The 22,697-nt window shown below is 34.7% G+C and overlaps 1 protein-coding gene across 1 annotated transcript; it reads left to right on the top strand.

Moving 5' to 3' along the window:
• The first annotated feature begins 227 nt into the window (after positions 1-227).
• On the top strand, positions 228-5,709 carry CSN3 (casein kappa). Its single transcript, XM_043554761.1, has 3 exons — positions 228-281; positions 4,020-4,052; positions 5,222-5,709. Exons 1-3 carry the CDS (start codon positions 228-230, stop codon positions 5,681-5,683), a joined length of 549 nt encoding a protein of 182 aa, XP_043410696.1. The 3' UTR covers positions 5,684-5,709.
• The last annotated feature ends 16,988 nt before the right edge of the window (positions 5,710-22,697 follow it).

Genomic DNA, 22,697 nt, shown 5'->3' with positions numbered 1-22,697 from the left:
CTAGTTGTTGGCAAAGCCTGTATCAGATTCACCCTGTTAGTTTCAAGTTTGTTTTTTCTTTAAATGTACAATAAAATATTTTCTACACTGGCTAAATCTACCCATAAATCTGGTTTTTCCCTTAAACCAAAAAGAAAACAAAACAAGCAAATATTGTCCCAAATCAGTCCTAAATTATAACAGATCCTCTTAATTTAATTTTTTTTAATTTACTTTCAGGTGCAATGATGAAGACTTTTTTCCTAGTTGTGAATATCCTTGCATTAACCTTGCCATTTTTGGTGAGTTGATTTCATCTAATCAATTTGTATTAAGATTTTAAGAAAATTTTATTTAAAAGTTCTATTGTGGAAAGTGAAGTTATATTTCATGTAACAAAGTAACTGCATACTTGCTATATTTTCTTAAAGTTTTATTGATTTTATATTATAAAATTATAGTCATGTTCTTCTGGATATGATTTTAGCTCCCAGGAATTAAGAAATCACACTTTAACATGTATGAAAAACCCTTAAAATTCTCATACTATACAGAAAATACATTGGGGAAGTAAAGAGAGAACAATTCTGGAAATATTTTTAAGCTATAAAATGTTCTAAAAATAATTCCTAAAGAATAAATATATAAGTCATAACCCAGGATCATAAATTCTTTTTATTTAACTTTTTAAAAAAAAATTTAATGTGTTGTTGTTTTTTTTTTTTGAGAGAGAGAGAGAGATCCAAGAAAGAGAGATTATTCAGATATCCCAGGCACTTATTTGCCCATAGCAAGAATAAGAAAACAAACATAAGATGATGTTACATGACCATCTCTTAGATTATAAATTTTGGAAGGTACTAGTCTTTGTTTCATAATTCATGTATTATTCAACTTAGACTTCCTTTTAAGCTAATATTTATTAAATAATTCTATTAGGTAAATTCTTAGAGTCAAACTCCTTAAAATTTTGAATTATTATGACTTTTACATTTATTTTACTTCATTTATTCCTTGAAATTCCATTTTACTTTGCCCACCAGCACATTTTGAACTTAGGTTTTCTCTCTGAATAATCAGGATTAAAACTGAAATAAGAAAATTATTATTTTAGGTTCCTGGACACATTGCCAACATGTGTTTGGGAGTGGGAGTTCTCACACAACACCAAGCAATTATTGGACACCAGCAGTGTGTCAGAGATTCCAACTCCATTCTGAAACCATCTACCCAGAGACAGTGTCAAATTCCACAGGTTGAGGGTTCAGACTGTCCCGCTGCTCTCACTTCAGACACTAGTCACAAACCCAGGCTGTTGCCTGTAGTTCTGAAGACTGGCTATCAATGGGAGTTTCCCACATTCCCCTCCTTGGATTTGGTTAATTAGCTAGAGCAGCTCACAGAATTCAGGAAATGTTTTACTTACTAGATTACTGGTTTATCATAAAAGGATGTACTCAGGAACAGTCAGATGAAGAGATACATAGGGTAAAGTATGTAAGAAGGGGGTACAGAGGTCTTATGCCCTCTCCAAGAAAGTCACTTTCCCTGAATTTCCATGTGCTTACCAACCCAGAAGCTGTCTGAACCCATCCTTTTGGGGTTTGATGGAGGCTTCCTTACATAGGGATGACTGCCTAAATTATTGGCTGTTTTCTGCTGACTCAACCTCCAATCCCTTTCCCCTCCCTAAAGGATTACAGAGTGGGATTGAAAGCCCCAACCTTCAAACCAAAAGGTTAGTTTCTCATGAGGCACCTGGATAGCTCACTGAGTTAAGCATCCCATTCTTGGTTTCAGCTCAGGTCTGATCTCCTGTTTCCTAGGTTTAAGCCCCCTGTCAGATTCCGCACTCCCAGAGCGGAGCCTAGTTAGGATTTTCTGTTCCCCTCTCTCCCTGCCCCTCCCCTGCTGGAGCTCTCTCTCTCTCTCAAAATAAATAAATAAACATTGAAAAAAGAAAAGGTTGGTTTCTCTGGCAACCAGTCTCCATCCTTAGGTGGTGTCCAAATTCACTTCATTAACATAATGAAAGACACCTTCTTCCCAACCCCATGCCCATCACTTAGGAAATCACAAGGGTTTTAGGAGCAGCACTGTGCCAGAACCTGGAATGAAGACCAAATATATATTTTTTATTATAAATCGCAGTATCACATGATCCACAACTGCCTGGTCTATAGCAACCTCTTCCTGAGCTACTTGAGCTTACTGTAGCTCCCAAACACTTCTTCGCATTTTCACAAAGGCTTCAAGCCCCAGGGACATGAATAAATAATTCAAAAAGAATGAAAGTTTATAGATTTTACCATTCAATCTTGTGAACAATGAAAACTATACATATTTTGTGATAGTATCTTATACATGTTAATTTGTCCCTTCTCTCCAAATATAGTTAAGATAATGTTTATTATTAACATTATGTGATGAATTGCACAATCTTATAGCCTACTGGTGGAATTATAAGTTGGCACAACTTGGGGCGCCTGGGTGGCGCAGTCGGTTAAGCGTCCGACTTCAGCCAGGTCATGATCTCGCGGTCCATGAGTTCGAGCCCCGCGTCGGGCTCTGGGCTGATGGCTCAGAGCCTGGAGCCTGTTTCCGATTCTGTGTCTCCCTCTCTCTCTGCCCCTCTCTGCCCCTCTCATGCTCTGTCTCTCTCTGTCCCAAAAATAAATAAACGTTGAAAAAAATAATTAAAAAAAAAATAAGTTGGCACAACTTTTCTGTACAGCAATCCGATAATTCCCATTAAAGGATTTTTGTCACCCCCAAAAGTTATATTTTTTAAAACTATTTTAAGGCATCTATGAAAACTATTAAAAAGGACAGTGATATACAGATGTTACTCATCTATCTATTAATAAAACATTTTTTGAAAGAAGCCTTAACGGTTAACAATAAAGAATAAACATTTCATGACAGAATCATTTATCATTTATTTTTCCAATATAGATATTTGAGTATAAAAACTATATGATAAATGGGAAAAAAAGATGAGATATTGCTTCTTGAAAAAAAGCAAGATACAATATGTGTACTAACAGGAACATATACTAGGAACATATGTACAGATTGATATAATATGAAGATGTCTAGATTATCTCAATTTGGGGGTATATGCAAACTTTCTACAATATTCATATTACCTTTTAAGTTTTAATTTAGTAATTTAGTAAGTTTAGTAATTAAATGCATTTAGAGCAAAGAAATCTCTATCTCAACATATGTGAGTTTTATTATTTTATCAAATTTCTAATTTTCTGTACCAACATCATCCAAAAGAGTCTTTCTATATCCAAAGGATATGTGTGAACTGTCCTAAACTAGATCTATCATTTTTAAAAATGTTTAATCTTATAACCTCATCTCAAAAGTTTATATAAACTTTGTGAGTTTTTAAAGCTCTATATATATGCCTATGGAAATTGTTTTTTCACTCCTGATTCCCTATGCATGTTGCAATCCAGAATTAAGAACAGTATTATAAAAACAAATGAAAGTTGATTAAAAAAACACTATTTTTTATATAACATTATATATTAATGTTATACAAGAGGCCGTTCTTTAATCGAAATAAACCTCATAAATTATCTTAGTAGGAGAGCAGAAAAAACTATGCTCAATGCCCCTCTTATTTATAATAATGTACATTCAAAAATCAAACAAAAAAAGAAACCAAAAACACAATGTAAATTGAATACAAATTGAATATAGGTTATTCATATTTTCCATTTAAACAAATATGTATATTTGTTGGCATAGGAGTCAGATGATCATACTATTTTCAACCTTAAAATTTTCTCCCCAGGTGGTGATTTTTAAAGATTTTAATTAGCTTATTGCTATCACTTCCTGAGTGGCTCACAGACCCTATAGATTAAACAACCATGGAGAATGCATTACAATATTTTACAATATTAAAGCAAAAACAGAGAAACAATGTTTTGTCTTTAGTACAAAAGATTTTTAAACCACAAAAAATCTGGACTTTGCCTTGCTTTTTTAAACTTATTTCTCATTTTTGTGAACTGCAGCAGGGTGCACAGGTGCAAAACCAAGAACAACCAACTGTAAGTTTCTTTTAATTATTTCTTGTAGAGACATGAACTCTAAAGTATAATATTATGCACAGTTCAATGGTACTTAAATGCCTTCTGTCTAAAAATTAATACGTAAACCCCATAAAATAATAATCTTTACCAAAAAAATCACTTCAGCAAACAATCGTATGAATCGACCTCAATATTCACCTGAAAATCTTGGATTCTTTTTATGACCCAAGTCACGTATTTTTCGTTTTCATGTATATTTTGCAGCATGAGAAAATTATCTCAGAACTTAATATTGGGGAGAAAAGGAAAACAAATATAAAGTTTAATATCTCTCCTGACTAAAGACTGGGGGAAGGATCTTTTCTGACCCATCTTTGAATACCTCTCATACACTTGCATTTACTTCCTCTTTTTGTTTTCCAAATATGTTTGAATGAACACATTTAGATATGTCTCCTTTTATGAGAAATAGTTGCTTTGGAGTGTAATTTGTTGATTTGTTTTTATTCACATGGGAAGATTTAATGACGTATTTTTATAAATTCACATAACCGATAGAAGAGAGGCAAATAAAAACAGAAAATTCCCTAAGTGATCTTTAGTGAATAAAATGAAGCTGAAAAGAATCCAAAGTATAAATCCAGGAATCCTCCCACATCACATTGTTTTACTATTCTGCTATAATTAGTTTAGAAAAAAAAAAATGTGCGCTCAACCTAATCTCTAGATAAATAAAATTTGTAAACAATTACAAATATGTGGTACGAACACAGATATACACATATTTTAAAAGTTATATATGCACATATATTTCTTTGCATGTGCTATGTTTGTGCATAATATGTCAAAGCTCTCTATGAGACTTTTCTAGGTATTGTACTTATTATAATGCCCAACATTTATTGAGCACTATTCATATATGCCAAGACCTGGCAATGTGGTTTACATTATGGATTACCTCATCTAATCTGTTTGAAACTAATATTATTTTTAATATTTGTTGAAAATCAAGAAATGGAAGAGAAGTGTACAAATCTGTATCTTGTAAAATAATATGGTTGTTGAGTTCACTGCTTCCAATATTGTATTTCTTCAATGTCAAATACTAAAATATATTACTTCAAAAAGTTCTGATTTAAGAGTCTAGCCTACAATTATACCATCTGCACAATGTATTCTTTTTGCAGTGCCGTGAAAATGATGAAAGATTGCTTAATCAGAAAACTGCCAAGTATATCCCAGTTCATTATGTACTGAGTAACTATCCTCACTATGAGCCCAGTTACTACCCACATAAACCAGCTGTACCAGTTAATAATCAATATATGCCCTATCCATATTATGCAAAACCAGTTGCAGTTAGGCCACATGTCCAAATTCCTCAGTGGCAAGTCCTGCCAAATACCTACACACCCACTGTGGTACGTCACCCACACCTACCTGTGTCATTTATTGCCATTCCCCCAAAGAAAATTCAGGATAAGACAGGCAACCCTACCATCAATACCATTGCTACTGCTGAGCCTACACTTACTCCTACCACTGAACCAATAGTGAACACTGTAGTCACTACAGAAGCATCCTCAGAATTCACCATCACAAGCACACCTGAGACTACCACAGTTCCAGTGGCTTCAACCATGGTCTAAAAACTCTAAGGAAACGTCAAAGAAGATGACATCACAGGTAAATGAGCAAAAGACAAAAATAAATAATACAGACAAGATTAAATTTCTGACTCTTGATTTCGGCTCAAGTCATGAACTCACGGGTTCAGGGGTTTGACCCTCTGCATTGGGCTCTGCTCTGTCTGTGCAGACCCTGCTTGGGATTCTCTCTCTCCCTGTCTGTCCCTCCCCCACTCGCTCACTCGCCCTCTCTCTCTCTCAAAATAAATAAATAAACTTTAAAAAAATATTTAATAAAATTTTTTAAAAAATAATACAGACAAGATCCATGGATTCATCAGTACAATCATAACATCTAAGATAGTACAATAGACAAATTAAGTCTGTTACAGGAGCAGTCAAAATGGGTTCATTATCATTTTACTTTGGTGGTGCCATACCATCGATATAGTAGATTCTGTTTCAGTAAGAAATGAAATATCTTATTTTACAAAATGAAGAAAAATTTGAGCTTTTATTATCAAACTTAATTTCAACAATTGGAACACTACTAGAATCGATTAGTTTTACTTTATTTCTGTTCACACATGAAGTAAAAACTTGTGATTTTTCTTATCTCAAACATAAATTTTCTTAGAACATTTATACAGAATATGAGTTTAAATATATTTTAAACATGTGATCATGTTCTTCCACTCTAATTTTGCCCTAAATTGAATAAAAGGAAATACACTTCCCATACATTCCTTTATTTCAGACATCATTTCAGAAAGGACCCATGAAGTTAGGCACCCGAAATTTCTCATATTGTAAGATAAAACCATGGAAGAATTGTAATTCTTAATTTAAAAAGCACATACATACTAAAAGAGTATTTTCAGAATCTTAAATGTGATGCCAATATTCCCATTAATTATTTGGATCCAATAATAAGGGTGAGTCTAAAATAACTTGCAACTTATGGGAAGAAGTTAAAGGGAAAGATCAATAAAATAGAAAATAACCAAAGAGTTTAAATAATTTGGGGAGAAAATTGTGAAATTTGGAGTTTCTTTGCAATAAATATTTTCAGTACATCACACTGCCTATATGTTATGTAATCTAAAATACAACACAGTAATCTGTGTTACAACTGGAATAGCATGAGACCACAGAGGGCTGTTTCTTCCATCTGTGTGAATTTGGGCAAGTCACTACTCTCTCTGAACTTTCACTTTCTCTTAATTGTGGTTTCTATAAGACTCAAGTGGCAATGCATATTGTGAAAAGATTGTAAAAACTGGTCAGTCTACAAAACATAATGCATTAGAAAAAAATAAAAATAATAAATAATAAAATTTATTTTTAACCAACATCTTGTCCTTACTAAATGGTAATTACTTTATATAATTACCTCTGATTATTCCTATAGCAACCATATGGGACAGATTATATTATGTTGAATTCATACACACAAAAATAAATACAAACAGGCCTATGGATCTTAACTAAATTACCATAGCTCAAAAGTTCAAAACTGGAAACCAAACCAAAACTGTCTGATTTCAGACAATAAAGCTTAATTACTATGCCATCTATTTCCATACAGGCTGTCTAATGTGCAGAAAAACAGAAAATACATTATGGTTTCCTTAGATCAGTGTACGTGTAAATTTTAATATTTGGTTGCTATTTAATAGGACATATGGTAGGAAAAAGAATATAAGATGCTGGATAAATTTTTGACTTATTAAAGTTTAGAAAACACAATGAGAAAATTAATGGAGACAACATGAAAGCAAGTAGTACACAGTTACATATTTTATTGATTCAAAAGATGTTACATGATTATATTTTTAATGGAATAATCATTATTTCAATAGTTACATTTGTTCAAAACTCATGAACCTAGATTTCTAAGCTACAACCAGTGTATAATATCACTTATAAAGAAGCATGTAAAGGACATTGTCTTGGTGTAAATATTCAGTGAAGTCAATTATTCTCAGTTACTATAAGCCAATTTTAAATATTTATATTTAAATATTTATATTTAAATTTTTAATTTGATAAAATCCTTGAATACAGACATAAGAGATAAATCATTTAAGTTAAATAATAGTGTACATGAAAACTGTTAACACATTATAAATTAAATTCCTAAACTGTCATCATTTTTTATAGGTCTTGCTGAAACCAAATGACTACTCCAAACTCTTCTTTGGTCACCCATCCACCTTCATTCAAGAAAGAGAAAGTGATTTCAATGGATTTGGCTCCTTTCTCTTCTCCCCTTACATTTTACATCCATGTCTCATTTAATTTTTTGTTTCTTGCACAATAAAGCCATTTGAATGCAAGTGGATCTCTTAATTGAGGAGTCTGTGGATATACCTCAGGGATCTTTGAAACCTTGAAAGTCCAAGGCAAATTTAGTGTGAGTTTGAGTAAACAAGTTTATCTGGGGCAAAGTTCAAAATAGCATCTAATTCTCAAAGTGGTACATGGTCTAACACTGGTTAAGAACATCTCCAGGATGAGACTGGAACATCTAAACTTACAACTAAGTCATTGGGACCAGGAAAAAGCTAAGCCATGGTAATCCAGTCCCAGGGACCACAAAAGTGACTCTGGAGAGCCCTAGAAACTCTAGAGTTAACATTAAATTTAAGTGTTCCAATGTATTGCTAATGATAAGATCATTCCCAGGAGCAATTTCTGGGCACAGGCAGACTATAGATGACCACTACTGCTAACACAAACACATAGGAAACTTATGAACTTGATGGAAACTAGACTAGATTCCTCCAGACTAGAAGCTACAGTGTCACATCTGTGCAAATATAAACATGCACATGTGTGTGCACACGTGCACACATACACACACACAGGAAGCTTCTAGAGTTGACGTCTTCCAGTATACAAACATTGGTGAATATTCAAAGTCCAAAAATAAGGGGGTTTTTTTCTTAAACAAATATTGCAAAAATAACTGGATTGCTTATTTGCTTGCTCCATATTTAACACATCCTGCCAGAAAAAATACAAATCACTCAACCCTTACAAAGTGCTTACTGGTCACCCATCTAATCTTTTGCCGAAACCCTCAACAGATGTGCTATTATTAGGAATGATTTTTAGCCCTTTACCTGCTCTCTCGCTCAAATTCTAGAGTCTGGAAGAGAGGGATGGTCAGGAGCATGGCATAGCTGGGCCTCATTTGCTATGACCATTAATAACATTATTAATTTCTTGAAAAACAAAGTGCAAATGTGGAAGAGGCAGAATTTATTTTATTAATTAAAAAAAATTTATCACCTACTAGGTACAAGGTAGTATAAGAGTTATTGTGGAGCATATAACAATAATGATATTTAATAATAATAAGCAATCAACAAGTTATACAATATATACTATAGGTCAATATTCTATTTGTTTACACATATGTAGTCATTTAATATGTACCCATGGACTACATGTTGTTTTTGCTGTTAGGAAAAATAAATTAAGTAATTTTCCCCAAGTGGGGCTGGGATTTGAGCCCAGATAATTTTGCCTTAAAGCCCATGCTCTTAATCATGTGAACACTACTATAAAAGCATTTCCAGTCTGGCAGGTAAAATAAAATATGAAGCAAACTACTTTGAAATAACAAAAACAACAAATTCTTACATATAAAGCACTTTCACATATATTAATCTCTTAATCTTCACCAGTAACCTCTTGAAATAATTTGTTACTGATCCTCATTTTCTATGTGTGCAAACAACTTCAAAATAGTTAAACATAAGACAGTAAAAATGTATGGGCTTCACTAAGTGGTAAAATTTAGCTTTGAATGCTAGTAATTCAACCCACCGGCCTTCATTCTCTTACTAGTAGGACATACAACCTTTAATCTGAGGTTTTCATTAATGTACCCTATATTAAATGGGCATTCAGTCAATGTTCATTCTTTTATCCCTACTCCCTCTGAGTAACACTTACAAGCACATCCATTGCCCACAGGATAAAGACAACTTTCATGAGTTTGCTATTACCTTCCCACATCACCTCTCTCCCTTAACATCCTCACACCATACATTCAAAAACTCCTGTGGCTGCTTTAGCTGCACCTGCACTTTTCTGAAGCCACTGAAATCCTTTTGATAATTCATACCACATAATCAAAAGTTGACTCCTTGGCTAAAATATCACATTCTTAAGAAAACCTTTCCTGAACTTCCACGATTAAATGATCCACTAATGTGCTGCCATAGCATCCTGCCTCTGCCAATTCTTTCTCCTTTAGTACTCCTCAAACTCTGTTACACCTGCCTGTCTATCTTTCCTGCTGGCCTACAAGCCCTATAAACATAGGAACTATAGTCTTATATCCTGCTCACTATTGTCTGTCCAAGGCTAGGCCTGATACAGTGTAGGAACCAAATAAATATTTGTTAAACAAATGAGTAAATAGAAGAATAGTGGATTAATGACTGAAATTGAAATACCCATTTATTAAGATTAAATAGCTTAGACTTCTCTTACCAAAATCTAGGAAAAAAATAAATGCTGACCTTAGCAGTTAGTGATCAAACTACCAAACTACCAAAATCAGTGATATATTGTTAAAACAATTTTAAATCAAAAGAAAATTACTACAAATAATTGTCAGCAATCACAGCAATATAAAAGTATAAAGAGAGGATGTTTTTATAACTTACTCTCAATTTTCAAGGAAAGAAAGCTGAATGTCAACAGAATGATAACTAAACTGTGATATCAATATTATGCATTATCTTAATTTTAGCATGTTATTTAAAAGAAGGAGATTATGGCGTATTCTCTTCCTAATCTTCCTAACATGATATACTTAAGTAGTGGCCAGATGCCCATATTATTGAAATCATGGCTATAAAGCTAATAGTCAGGCTGATGAACAAAAGCAGACTTAAAAGATCAACTGTATACTTTTTATATACATATTTTATTGGAATATACTGAAAAATCCCTGAAACTCTTGAAGGCAAGATTAAACTCTGATACATTCCTATAAAATTAATATTTGGCATTAACATAGTTTTTTTCCATATCTAAAAATCATTCTTTAAAATAATTCATAACAAAATATCTGCAGTCATTTTTGGGAGGCTAAAATAGGACCTTAATGAATAAAACCTTGAAATATCTCATGCCATTAGACAATAAATTTTAAACTAATGATTTCAAGTAATAGTACAAATAATAAAACTCTATAATAAAATTATTCTTTTTTTCCAAAATTTATCAGTGAAACATATTTCCACAAAAAGAATCCATGCAAGCAACTGACTTTGCCAGCAGATTTGACTTTCTTTTACTCAGTATTAACCCTTGCCAACAATATTCATATTCAAGTTATTTCAGTCTCTCCACAGTAGGAAATAAGTAGGAGGGACATCCAGGGATGAAAGGTTTATTTATTCAGAGGTTGCTTACTAGTTTTCATTTGGAGACAGAGTCTATTTACTGGAAAAGAGTCAGGTTGGTTAACAGAAGTTAAAAAATCTGACCAGAACAAGGAGGAGAAACCTTCTTCTAAGGTATCTACATAGGTAAGAGTTTGGGACGTAGATTCTTTATTAGGCTCTGGGCTTTCCACAGTTTGGACATAAGTGTAACAGTTAAATTAATCACTGGAATGATCTGTTGACTTAGACAAACTGAATTTGTTTCTAGCATTATTATACTAATTACTATGGCAACTCATCATATATCCTCAAAGAACAGAGTTTCACTTTCTCTGCAGTTTAATCAAAGCTTATTCCTATGAATTGTGCAAGTTCTATGGCCAAATAGCAATCTTTGATAAAACAAGCACAATTTAAGTAAAAATCATAAAACAAGCTTGTCTTTGTTAAGTAAAAATTGCTATAATAGGAATGCTTCATTCTGCCTAAGATACTCCCTGGTGATAGAGTGGGTGCAAACTTCAATATTTGCTTCAACCCTTCAGAACTCTATGAAAGCATAAATAATTTAATAATTTAAAAATAATTTTTACTTAAATAATGGTTTTCTTATATTTAAAGAAGAATTACACTGTTAACTCCAATTACTCTAATTATGCTTATGTAATTAGAAATTATAAAGGGTGCAGAAAGTCTGTGGGTAACCAGCAAATTATTTAGTGAAAGTATTGGTCATTGAGAAGTCTTAATATCATGACTTACTAAAATAATTTACACTATATGCACTATTAATATGGATTCTTTTTTCTTTTCTTTTCTCGTTCTTTTTTCTGAAGTCCATGAAGAAAAGTTGAAGATCTTCCTCTTATCTATGATCACCTTGAACCTTGCTACATTCTTATTGGTAAGTTTTCAATGCTCTTCAACAAGTAATTTTTTTTTTCATTTAAAAAAAGATAAAGAGGTTCATATCAATCATATGCAAAAAAAAAAAACTTAGTAAAATATCACTGTGCTTATAACCAGGATAAGGAAAGCTTTGTGGCTTTAAAAAAAATTTACCATGAACTTTGATTATTATATCCCTTTCTATATAGTCACATAGAGGATTATAAATTTTAAAAAAATCAGAAACATGTCCACACAAAAACGTGCACATGGATGTTTATAGCAGTTCTATTCATAACTGCCAAAACTTGGAAACAACCAAGATGTCCTTCAGTGGTGAGTGAATAAACTGTGGTATACTCAAATAATAAAATATTATTTGGAACTAAAGAAAAATGAACTATCAAACCATGAAAATTATGGAGAAAACTTAAATGCATAGTTCCAACTATATCACATTCTGGAAAAAGCAAAACTATGAAAATAGTAAAAAAAAAAATCAGTGGTCACTAGGAGTTAGGAAGAATAAATGGGTAAAGTACAAAGAATTTTTAGGGTAGTGAACCATTCTGTAAGATACTATACTGGTGAATACATGCCATTATACATTTATCAAGACCCACAGAATGTACAACATTAAGACTGAGATCTAATGTAACCTATGGACTTTGAATAAGGATATGTATATGTTAAGTTCACTGATTATTATAGTTACTACTCTGGTGTGGATACTGAAAGTGGAAGAAACTGCATATGTAGAAGCAGGGAGTATATAGAAAATTTCGGTGCCATCTACTCAACTTTGCTATAAACCTAAAACTGCTCCAAAAAGTAGACTTAAAAAAATAAAATATAAAAAAAATTAAAAATGGTTACTTTTTTGTTTTTACTAGTGAATATTTTTAAATACGACCCATGTGACTTGATGCCACACATATATTTTTATTTGTATCCTTTTGTATTTGCAGACAACTGAATGTCTTAAAACTCATGACCAGTCAAGACAAAAGCTATTGAGGCTGAATTCACCTACCAAAACCAGAAAAACCAAGTCCTCACATGCCCCCCTTGCACTAAGACAAGCCCAAGCCCAGACATCAACACAGTCTTTGAGCCAGGCTTCACTTATTGAGACTCAACCAAAATCATCTTTATCAGTTTTACCAAACTGTGGGGAATAAGTTTAGGAATTCCTTGGACTCGCACCAATGGGTTAACAAGGCTTACGACAAAAGTGTCTGACAATAAGTAAACAGGGTGAAAGCACCCCGGCAAAGAACAAAAGCAAAAAGCTGCTTCCACAGGATGAAAGCCTCCAAGAACAGAAAAACAGGGCAACAGACCACAGCAGCAAGGTGAAATTGCCCAGAGATAATTTGCAAAAGAAAAGTGCCTTGTTGACCCCGAGGTAGCATGCTTATCTGTTTTATCCCCTAGGCAAGTTAAGATAAATGGACACAGCACCTGGTGCCTGCTGTTAACAGCCATCTGCTTAGTGCCAGGATTTTGTTTTGCGTTGACCCAAACCCCTAACACAGCATATCTTTGAAACCCCCTTCTTCACACACACTTGAGTTAATGATCATTGTTTCATTATCTCTTTCTGCATGCCCATTATGTTTGTAAGCCTTCTGATCCTAATAAATGTGGAGCAAGGAGCCTTACTCAGGGCTCTTTTCTCCTCTCAGACATTAGCCTCTCTCATATTCAATTCTTCATCTGCTCTCTTGCTGGACAAGAGAGAACTCCAGATTCAAAAGTCTGCAACACCAAACCAATCCCTAGCATCTAAGTTTGAAAAATCTTCAACTTCTAAGTTAACATCCAAGCACTCATTATATTCCCAAGATGCAACAAAAAGGCCCACCTCTGCCAAAAAGTGATTTCTACCTAGGAATATTGTACAAAAATAGCCATAATTAAAACCAACTTCAAAAAAGAGAACTTAATCCACAAGTCTGCACACAAATTGATTTCAGCTGACAAGACTGAGTTCAAACAGTCATCATCCTCCAAAACTGCTATAAAAAGGATGAAAACTACTAATCCGAAACAGAAATGGTCAAAAATTTCCAAGGCTATACCCAAGCAGACATTATCTTCCCACATACAGGAAAAGGGTCTTCAGTTGCCAATACTACACAAAAATCACCTGTAAAGACAGGAAAACAGAAGGTTCCAGCTGCAATACTTGCACTTAAACAGGTGTCATCTTCCCAAGGTGCAGTAAGGAGCCATCTGGTTCCTAAGTCTAAATGGCTGAAGTCTAAAGTTTCCAATAGTTAAATAAAGAGAGTTTCTTACAAGAGGTCTCCACCAACCAATTTATCAGTCTCCAGATCTGCTTCAAGAGGAATTGCTAAGTCCACAGACAACTCCTAAGGATGTAATTCTTCCAGAAACCACCATCTAGCTTCCAAAAACAAACCAAAGAAGATGAGACCCTTGCATCCCGTTAACCAATCTCCATCTGATCCAGCATTACTACATGCTCCCAAGTGCCATGTATGCAAACCTCATTCATCACTACCTTGTCTAATAAAATGTCCTCCATCTTAACTTGAAATTCATACATCTGAACCTCATAAACCTTGTCAAGTCAACCAAAAAAGCAGCCCTCCGAGAATTCTGTAGAAGCAGCTCTTGCATCACAAGCAGCATCAACTACTGTCTTTGCAGATATCACCACAATAGCCAATGGAGGTACTCATGACATTACTGCTAGCATAGCTCAAATTACACCTAATGAAAAAGCCCTTACTACTCCCTTCTCATCTGCTGCTACTACTACCTCTGCATCTAAAATCATCACTTAGTTTGCTGGTACCACCACCACCACCAGACAAGAGACACTATCCTTGAAGATGACACAGCTACTACCATCACTAACACTACTGCTATGGCAACCACTTCTGCAGTTGACACCACCTCTACTAACATGGTACTGCTGTGACTGCTCCCATGACTAGTCCCACAGCCACTGTGGTGAGCACCAACAGGGCAAGTGGTACTGTAACTGACCCTGCAGCCACTGCAGAGGCTCTTAAAACCACCGCAGCTGCTCCAGGGGTGAACACGTCCACCCTCAGCACTACTCTTCTTGTGACTGTTAGCACTTCTGCTCCCCCTGATGCCACCACTGCTACCAAAACAACTGCTGACACTTTGCCCAAAGATGCCACCAACCCTGAAGGGATTGCTATGGCACTGAAGAATATGGTTCAGCCCTTGAATATATATCCCAGAGCTTGCAGAAGATTACACAGCAACTCCAGAATCTAATGCCACATGCCCTGTTACTCATTTCAACTCCAGCGGCCGCTTCTCCTAAATAAAATACCTCAGAACCTACAACTGACAACACTCCGTAGAACCTACAAGGGATAGCTACTACACATGCCCCCTGAATACTGACTTAATACCCCAACGAATAATCAAAGGTATGAAATACTGAAGATTTGAACAGTGAAAATACAATTCTTTAAGCATACTATCCTGTAGATTTTAACCTTTCTTCATCTATCACCAACAAATCATTTCACATATTTGAAATACCATAAGAATTGTCATTGCGTTTTTTTAAAGCTTTTTTCAAAGTAATCTCTACACCCAATGTGAGGCTTGAACTCACAATCCCGAAATAAAGAGTCACATGCTCTACTGACTGAGTCAGCCAGGTGCCCCAATAACTGTCATTGTATTTTACCATGATGACTGAATTCATTTCACAGCCCTCAATACTTGACATAAAAGAAGAAATTTGTCTTTTATTGTCCTTGATGTCTTAAAAGCAAGAATCCCTAACTCCTCTTAATTTCCCTCTTAAACAACGAAATCTCTCATTCACTGACTTTGACTATATTATCCCCCAAATTTGTCACTTATAGCTTAAAATAATAATTTATTAACTTTTTTGAAAGGAAATGAACACTTACAGGTGTTACCTATAGAATAATACAAATCCCTTATAGGGGATATGAGATTTCTAGGATACTGTAAAACCGGAGGCAGAGATATTATTCAGAGAACCCAGAAAACCAACAAGTTTTCATTCCCCGAATGAAAAGTTGACCCTGGTGCATACCAAAAGGGTTCCAGAGGTCTGTAGATACCTCCTTATATGGAAAAGACTAAATTATTCCTGAGCTATAAAGCACTGGAAGGCAAAAAGAGTTTTTTAAATCCAACAAGAAGCTGTCTTGCATGGAAAATGTCACTGGCATCACTATAACCACACACTCATAGACTGGGATCCAAGAACTGAACTGAGAAATTCTGCTCCTGTCCCTTCTCTCTATGACCACTACATTAAAGCCTCTATATCCTCTGAGAAATAAGTAGGGGATTGATCTACTTTTATTGGGTCTGTATGTGTCTGTGTGCAAGAGAGAGAAAGAGAGGAGATGAGGGGTTAGGAGAATTTGCCTGTCAAACTATAGCTCATGAGAAAGGCTGCCTCATATTTATTCTTTCCATTTCCCACCACAAGTGCTTTCTTCCTTTATACAATGTGGAATCAATAGCATATATGCGACAGGAATTTAGAACTGAAAGAAAAAATAAACGAAGACTGCTTTTCTCCTCAGGCCAAGCATATTCTAAGTTTATCAGTTTTTATCTTAAAATATTCTTCCTCATGACTATCCCACAGAAAATTTTTAAATCAGTGTACTCATGATGTTGGATGGGAATACCTTCATAATCTGGATTGGTTTATAAAAGCAAACCAAATTAGTAGATGAGATGTCCCTTCTTTTTACAGCCTTTGAAGATAGTTTACATGTACATGAGAAATATCATAAGGATCTGCTAAGCACAGGCTTAAATTTGGATCTGCTCACTAGCTCCATAAATGCATACGTCTAAAAGATTTCTGCTAACTGATCTTCTCATTCCTAGACATTTATGAATTTTTATACACCTAAAATTTTGTCCAAGACTCTTTACTATGTAAAGAGTTTTTATGATAATTAAATATATTAAATTAACACAGTCAACCTCGTAGTTTGAGCATCTACAAATAGCAGAACAAATCTCTGTGCTAAGTGCTTTGAGACAATAAAAAAAGCCCCAAATAATGACAATGGTCTAAGGGAGCTAAGACAAAAGGTGGGCACATAGCATATGTATAACTAATGATGGCACAATCCAAAATAGTAGAGATTTCTTACAGACCAAGGCAGTAATAGAGGAAAAACAGAAAAGTGTAGGAAAAAGATGGTATCTGAGCTGGATGTTAAAGAATGGGTTGAATTTTTTACTCTCTCATTTTTTTCTGATTTAAAGAGTACTTTTAACAACTGAATGTTACCAATAAGCAAAACATTAAAAAAATATATAACTCATATGAAAGTCCAAATTTTCCTCCAAAACATGAATGATCTGGTCTTGTGGACAGGCACTCTCGTATGACAACTGTCAACCACAGCAGTGTTACTCAAAGTGTGGTCTGCAAACTGGCTGCTAATCCACAAACTGTTACAGATCAGTTAAGAGTGAAGGACGACTTAAATCAATGTTGTCAATGCACACATTTTCCAGCTTCCTTTATATTAATTGATTGGTTCATGTTTTCATTCATTCATTTAGCAGCAAGACTTTCTTGCTGACAAACGCAATATGTTGTGGTGCAAGTTCTTCTTCTAAGCCCTGACCCATCCTTTGAGTATCAATGGAACTAAGAAGTGGCTACTCCTCATTTTCATAAATGAGATACACTCTTCTCCAGTCTCAACTAGGCCTACTTCACACTCACTGTTAACTAGAACAGATAGCCAAGTTGGTCCGAAACTCCCTTCTGTAAGAATTGCATATGAACCACACGTCATCAATTATTCTCCTACTTTTTTCAAAACAACCTGATAGAAAAATGTCTAAGGTCATGCTAATACCAATGATTTTGATAAGAATATATCCAGATATTTTATATTTACTTAATCATGTTTGGTGTTAATAAATAAATGATTAATAAATAAATGATTAATAATCTCTTCCATATCAATAATATGTTAATAACTGTGCATTGTATTCATGATTACAAGAAGGTTGGCCTACTTTTCTAAAATATCTTTCAGTTCACACTGAAGAAACCATGAATAATTTTTACATAACATAGAGTTTATAATGTTACATGATGCAATTTCCGTATGTGAACTGTCCTTACAAAATTAAGTATAAACTCAAATTTAGGGAATATGCAGACCAAAGTTCTTACCTTCCAAAGTCCTTTCTACCATATTCCAATATTCAATTAAAATAAAAAACATAAATTGGAACTCCTAAAATAGTACTGACTTCCTAAAGGAGAGTGTTATGATTAATGCTCCAAAGTAATGACAAACTTAAAAGAGAAAGGAGGTCAACCTTATTCTGAGTCAAATTAGTGTATCAGTATTAAGTATACATAATATTATTAACTTTAAAGTGATTACCTCAATTCTCAGAAAAGACAATATTGTATATTGTTATTGCACAACTCTTATTATGATACTGATTATCACGCAGGCACCCAGTCATTCAAGTGCAGCCAAACCCTGACTTCTGGCCTACACAAGGTTCTTAGAAGAAAAGATGAATGAAGAAAGTTTGTCCAAAAGAAATGGCTAAGTGGAAGTGTACTTTCTCTGTTAACCAGATATCAATAGATCAAAGTCACTCTTTTCTGTTTGTATAATATTTCTTTCCAATAAATCCCTAGACCCTCAAGGCAAGAACCAGGTCTCTCTTGTTCCTATTGAGTCTACAATGCTTTCCATGGAGTGGATGTCCAATAAATATCTGTTGAATGAATAAATAAATCAAAGTTGTCATTTCAAATCTAGTAATGCTGAGATTAAAAGTTATGTTAGATACATCTGTAAATAATACATTACAATTTAATACGTAAATAAATTATATTACAAACAATTCTCACATAGTGCTAAAGAGTTTACAAGGTAAATAAATATTCTAATTTAATTCTAATAACAACACACTCAGGTAAATAGAACAGGATTCCCATTTTATAGATAGGAAAATGGCATTCGCAAATAAGTTTACCAAGGTCACACAGAAATAAAATGACTGAGCTAGGAGTTAAATCTAAACCTCTTGATTTCAAGTTTAGTGCTCTTTGTACCATTCTAGAATTGCCTTTAGAAACTTTTTTCCATTTTTTTCTTAAATATACTAGTAATTTCTCACAGCTACATTTCTTCAGAATTAATGTATTTGCCATTTGTTCTGGTATGTGGCTTAATACAGATGAATATGTAAACATGGTAAATAAATCAGTATAAAATTAACAAAAGTATGCTTAAGGAAAATTATGTATATTTCTTCCATTGCATGGTCACGACAATTAAAAAAGTATTTACAAAGTAGATTATTAGATAACTGAACATGTGATTTTCAAAATCTGGGAGATTCTAAGTTAAAAGGATCATGAGGGAGTACAAGGGGAGTGCAGCAAGGTAGACATATTTCACAAATTTTCCTTAATGCAGGCACTTTAAGTGTTAAATAACTGTGTTTTAATTCAATGGAGGAAAGATTATTTATAACCTCCTATTACATTCTCTCAGACATTCATGTCTTTGAGTCTATTAAACTTTGGAATATGGAAACAAACTGCAAAAATAAAGTTGTTAAAATTCCAAAAATTGGGGAACATCAGACAATATACAAATTATTCTATAGCTGCAAATAAGAAACCAAACCATGGTTTTCTTAAAATAAGTGATATACATATAAGCTGTAGTGTTGATTTACAAATTTTGTTAACTATCAGATTTTATCATTACCTTTTCCAAGTAAAAGATAAGATAGAGTTCTCAACGTGCCTGAGTCAGAAAATCCAAAGGGAAAATGTTTCAAGATTAAATTGAAATAATCACATATACACATTTTTTTCCTAGCCCCCACTCTCTACTACAACCAATAGGCAAAAAGTAGGAGGTACAAAGGGAAGGCATGGCTGCCTTATTAGGTGGAAGAATCATTCAATAAGTTCTCTTGACATCTGCAGGTATCAAGTCTTAGAGGCACTGCTGAGTTAAGAAGAAGCAAGTCCTGACCAAGATCCAAAGGAGACACCCCTCTCAAGGTAATTGTGTGGATAAATGACAATGCTGCTAGGGCACTCTTACTCTAGAATCTACTTTTTCTATTAACATGTGGTTTCTTTTCTTTTTTTTAAGCATTCATTTTTTTTTAAATTTACATCCAAATTAGTTAGCATATAGTGCAACAGTGATTTCAGGAGTAGATTCCTTAGTGCCCCTTACCCATTTAGCCCATCCCCCCTCCCACAACCCCTCCCGTAACCCTCAGTTTGTTCTCCATATTTATGAGTCTCTTCTGTTTTGTCCCCCTCCCTGTTTTTATATTATTTTTGTTTCCCTTCCCTTATGTTCATCTGTTTTGTCTCTTAAAGTCCTCATATGAGTGAAGTCATATGATTTTTGTCTTTCTCTGACTGACTAATTTTACTTAGCATAATACCCTCCAGTTCCATCCACATAGTTGCAAATGACAAGAGAAGAGGCTGGGGGAACTAATAAATCCAATTTTGGACAGGCTGGGCTAAAGGTGCAATGGTACAACCAAATGGAGATGTCCATGAAAGAGTTGGATATATGAATCTTGATCAATAAACTTAGAAGCCAGCATAGAGATGGATACTGTTTCCAAGGAAAGGCAGAGATGTTGCTATAGAATGAGAGAAAAATAGGGTGAATGTCAGAACCATAATTGGGTAAGTAGAGAAGAAAGAAAATCCATGAATGAACCTAAAAAAAAAAAAAAAAAACCCTTCAGAGACACAGGAAGGATAAGTTGGTTCCACAGAAACCCAGAGAAGAGGAAAAGACTTGTCAAACACTGAGGAGAATTCCATCCTGTAAGACAAGAATTAGATTGGCAATAAACACATCATTAGCTAACTTGACTGAAGTTGTTCCAGTAGGCAGGTGGGAATAAAAAGCCTTTTGCATTGAATTGTGTAACAGAATATGTAAGGACCTTCGAGGAAGAAAACAGTCTCTCTCTCTCTCTCTCTCTCTCTCTCTCTCTCTCTCTCTCTCACACACACACACACACACACACACACACACACACACAATGTGAGTGACACTAAAAGAGATGTGACTGAAGATCAAGGAGAAGTGGGGCTGCCATGGGCCTTGTGAGCCACTTGAAGAATTTGGGGGGAGGGCTTTAAGATAAAGATCAGCGGAAAACCAGTGAAAGGTTTTAATGAGGAAACTAGAATAATCAGATTTGTATTTTATAAAAATCAGAGTGACTTTAGTCAATTAAAAGCAAGGCTGTGGGTCAGTTAAGGGACTATTTTGATAATCATGAAAATGAAACCTCTAACAAGTCAAAGATATTGAACCCATCTCCCCTATCTCTGCATATCCTAGAACAGTGCCAGCTACTTAATAGGTAATATTTGCTAAGGAGAGGCTCAAGTGAGATATGATGCTAACTTGGCTAGGATGCTGTTGGTGAAGATGAAGAGAAGCAAATTGATTCAAAACTGTCCAGGAAGTAAAACATAGAGAGGATTTAGTGATGGATGGACACCGGAGAATGAGAGGCAGAGTCAAGCCTGACTCAGGATTCTGGCTTACACAACTACTGGGTGAATACTGTGTCATTCACTGAAATGGGGACACATGGAACAGACTGTTTTATGGGGGAAGATGTTGATGGAGACTGATTCAGTTCAGACTCAGACTAAAACACCAAGTAGTTTCAGAGTTTTCTGATGATGATTCTAAAAGGTGACCAGTTGGCACTGACAGCCACTAAAGCTGAGGGTGCCCCCATCACATTATCATAAGCCATATGCTACCAGAGACCAGTTCATTTATACTGAGCTTCCCTAAGTTACATACAGGCTGCCTTTATTTTCCATTTTCCTTTCACAACATTCTGGAATTACAAGTCTTTTTGCCTATATACTGGCATCATGGAAACATCATACACTTTCCACCCATAAAACCATCTTATATTAGGAAAAACAACATGAGGTTCTTAAAAATTAGATTAATGCAGGTCAGAAATAGATTTGATATATTCAATAACTTTAACTGTGATGAGGTACCCCTCATCTAAAAATGAATTATTGAGGGGCGCCTGGGTGGCTCAGTCGGTTAAGCGACCGACTTCGGCTCAGGTCATGATCTCGCGGTCCGTGAGTTCGAGCCCCGCATTGGGCTCTGTGCTGACAGCTCAGAGCCGGGAGCCTGTTTCAGATTCTGTGACTCCCTCTCTATGACCCTCCCCCGTCCATGCTCTGTCTCTCTCTGTCTCAAAAATGAATAAACGTAAAAAAAATTTTTTAAATAAAAATGAATTATCGATAGGCAAAGTGCATAAAAAAATTTATAAAATATTTTCAGGTAAAGGATCCTGTAGACTAAAAAATAAAAATTAGAGGGAGGAGGAAAGCAAAAGTCAAATAGCATCAGAGAATCTCAGGATTTTGTGGAAACTGTCCTTGCAATATATTACATAGTGCACCGTGTTATCCATCATACATACAGGATCTGAGTTCAATAAAGTTGGCCACTCAACTTAAAAGCATACAATGTATCTTCCTGGACCTCTCTTTATGTCACAACTGCTATGATTTTCCTAAATGACAGTGATGGGAGTTGGGAGAGGCGAGAAAGTAGTGTGTGTGTGGAGGGGGGGAGATGGGGGGAGGGAGAGTAAATACACATGCAGTAAGTGGATAATGGATAGGT

This window comes from Prionailurus bengalensis, chromosome B1 (genome assembly GCF_016509475.1).
Source record: "Prionailurus bengalensis isolate Pbe53 chromosome B1, Fcat_Pben_1.1_paternal_pri, whole genome shotgun sequence".
NCBI classification, from domain to species: Eukaryota; Metazoa; Chordata; class Mammalia; order Carnivora; family Felidae; genus Prionailurus; species Prionailurus bengalensis.
Note: the sequence above shows the minus strand (reverse complement) of the source record. Positions and strands in the feature narration are given on the sequence as shown.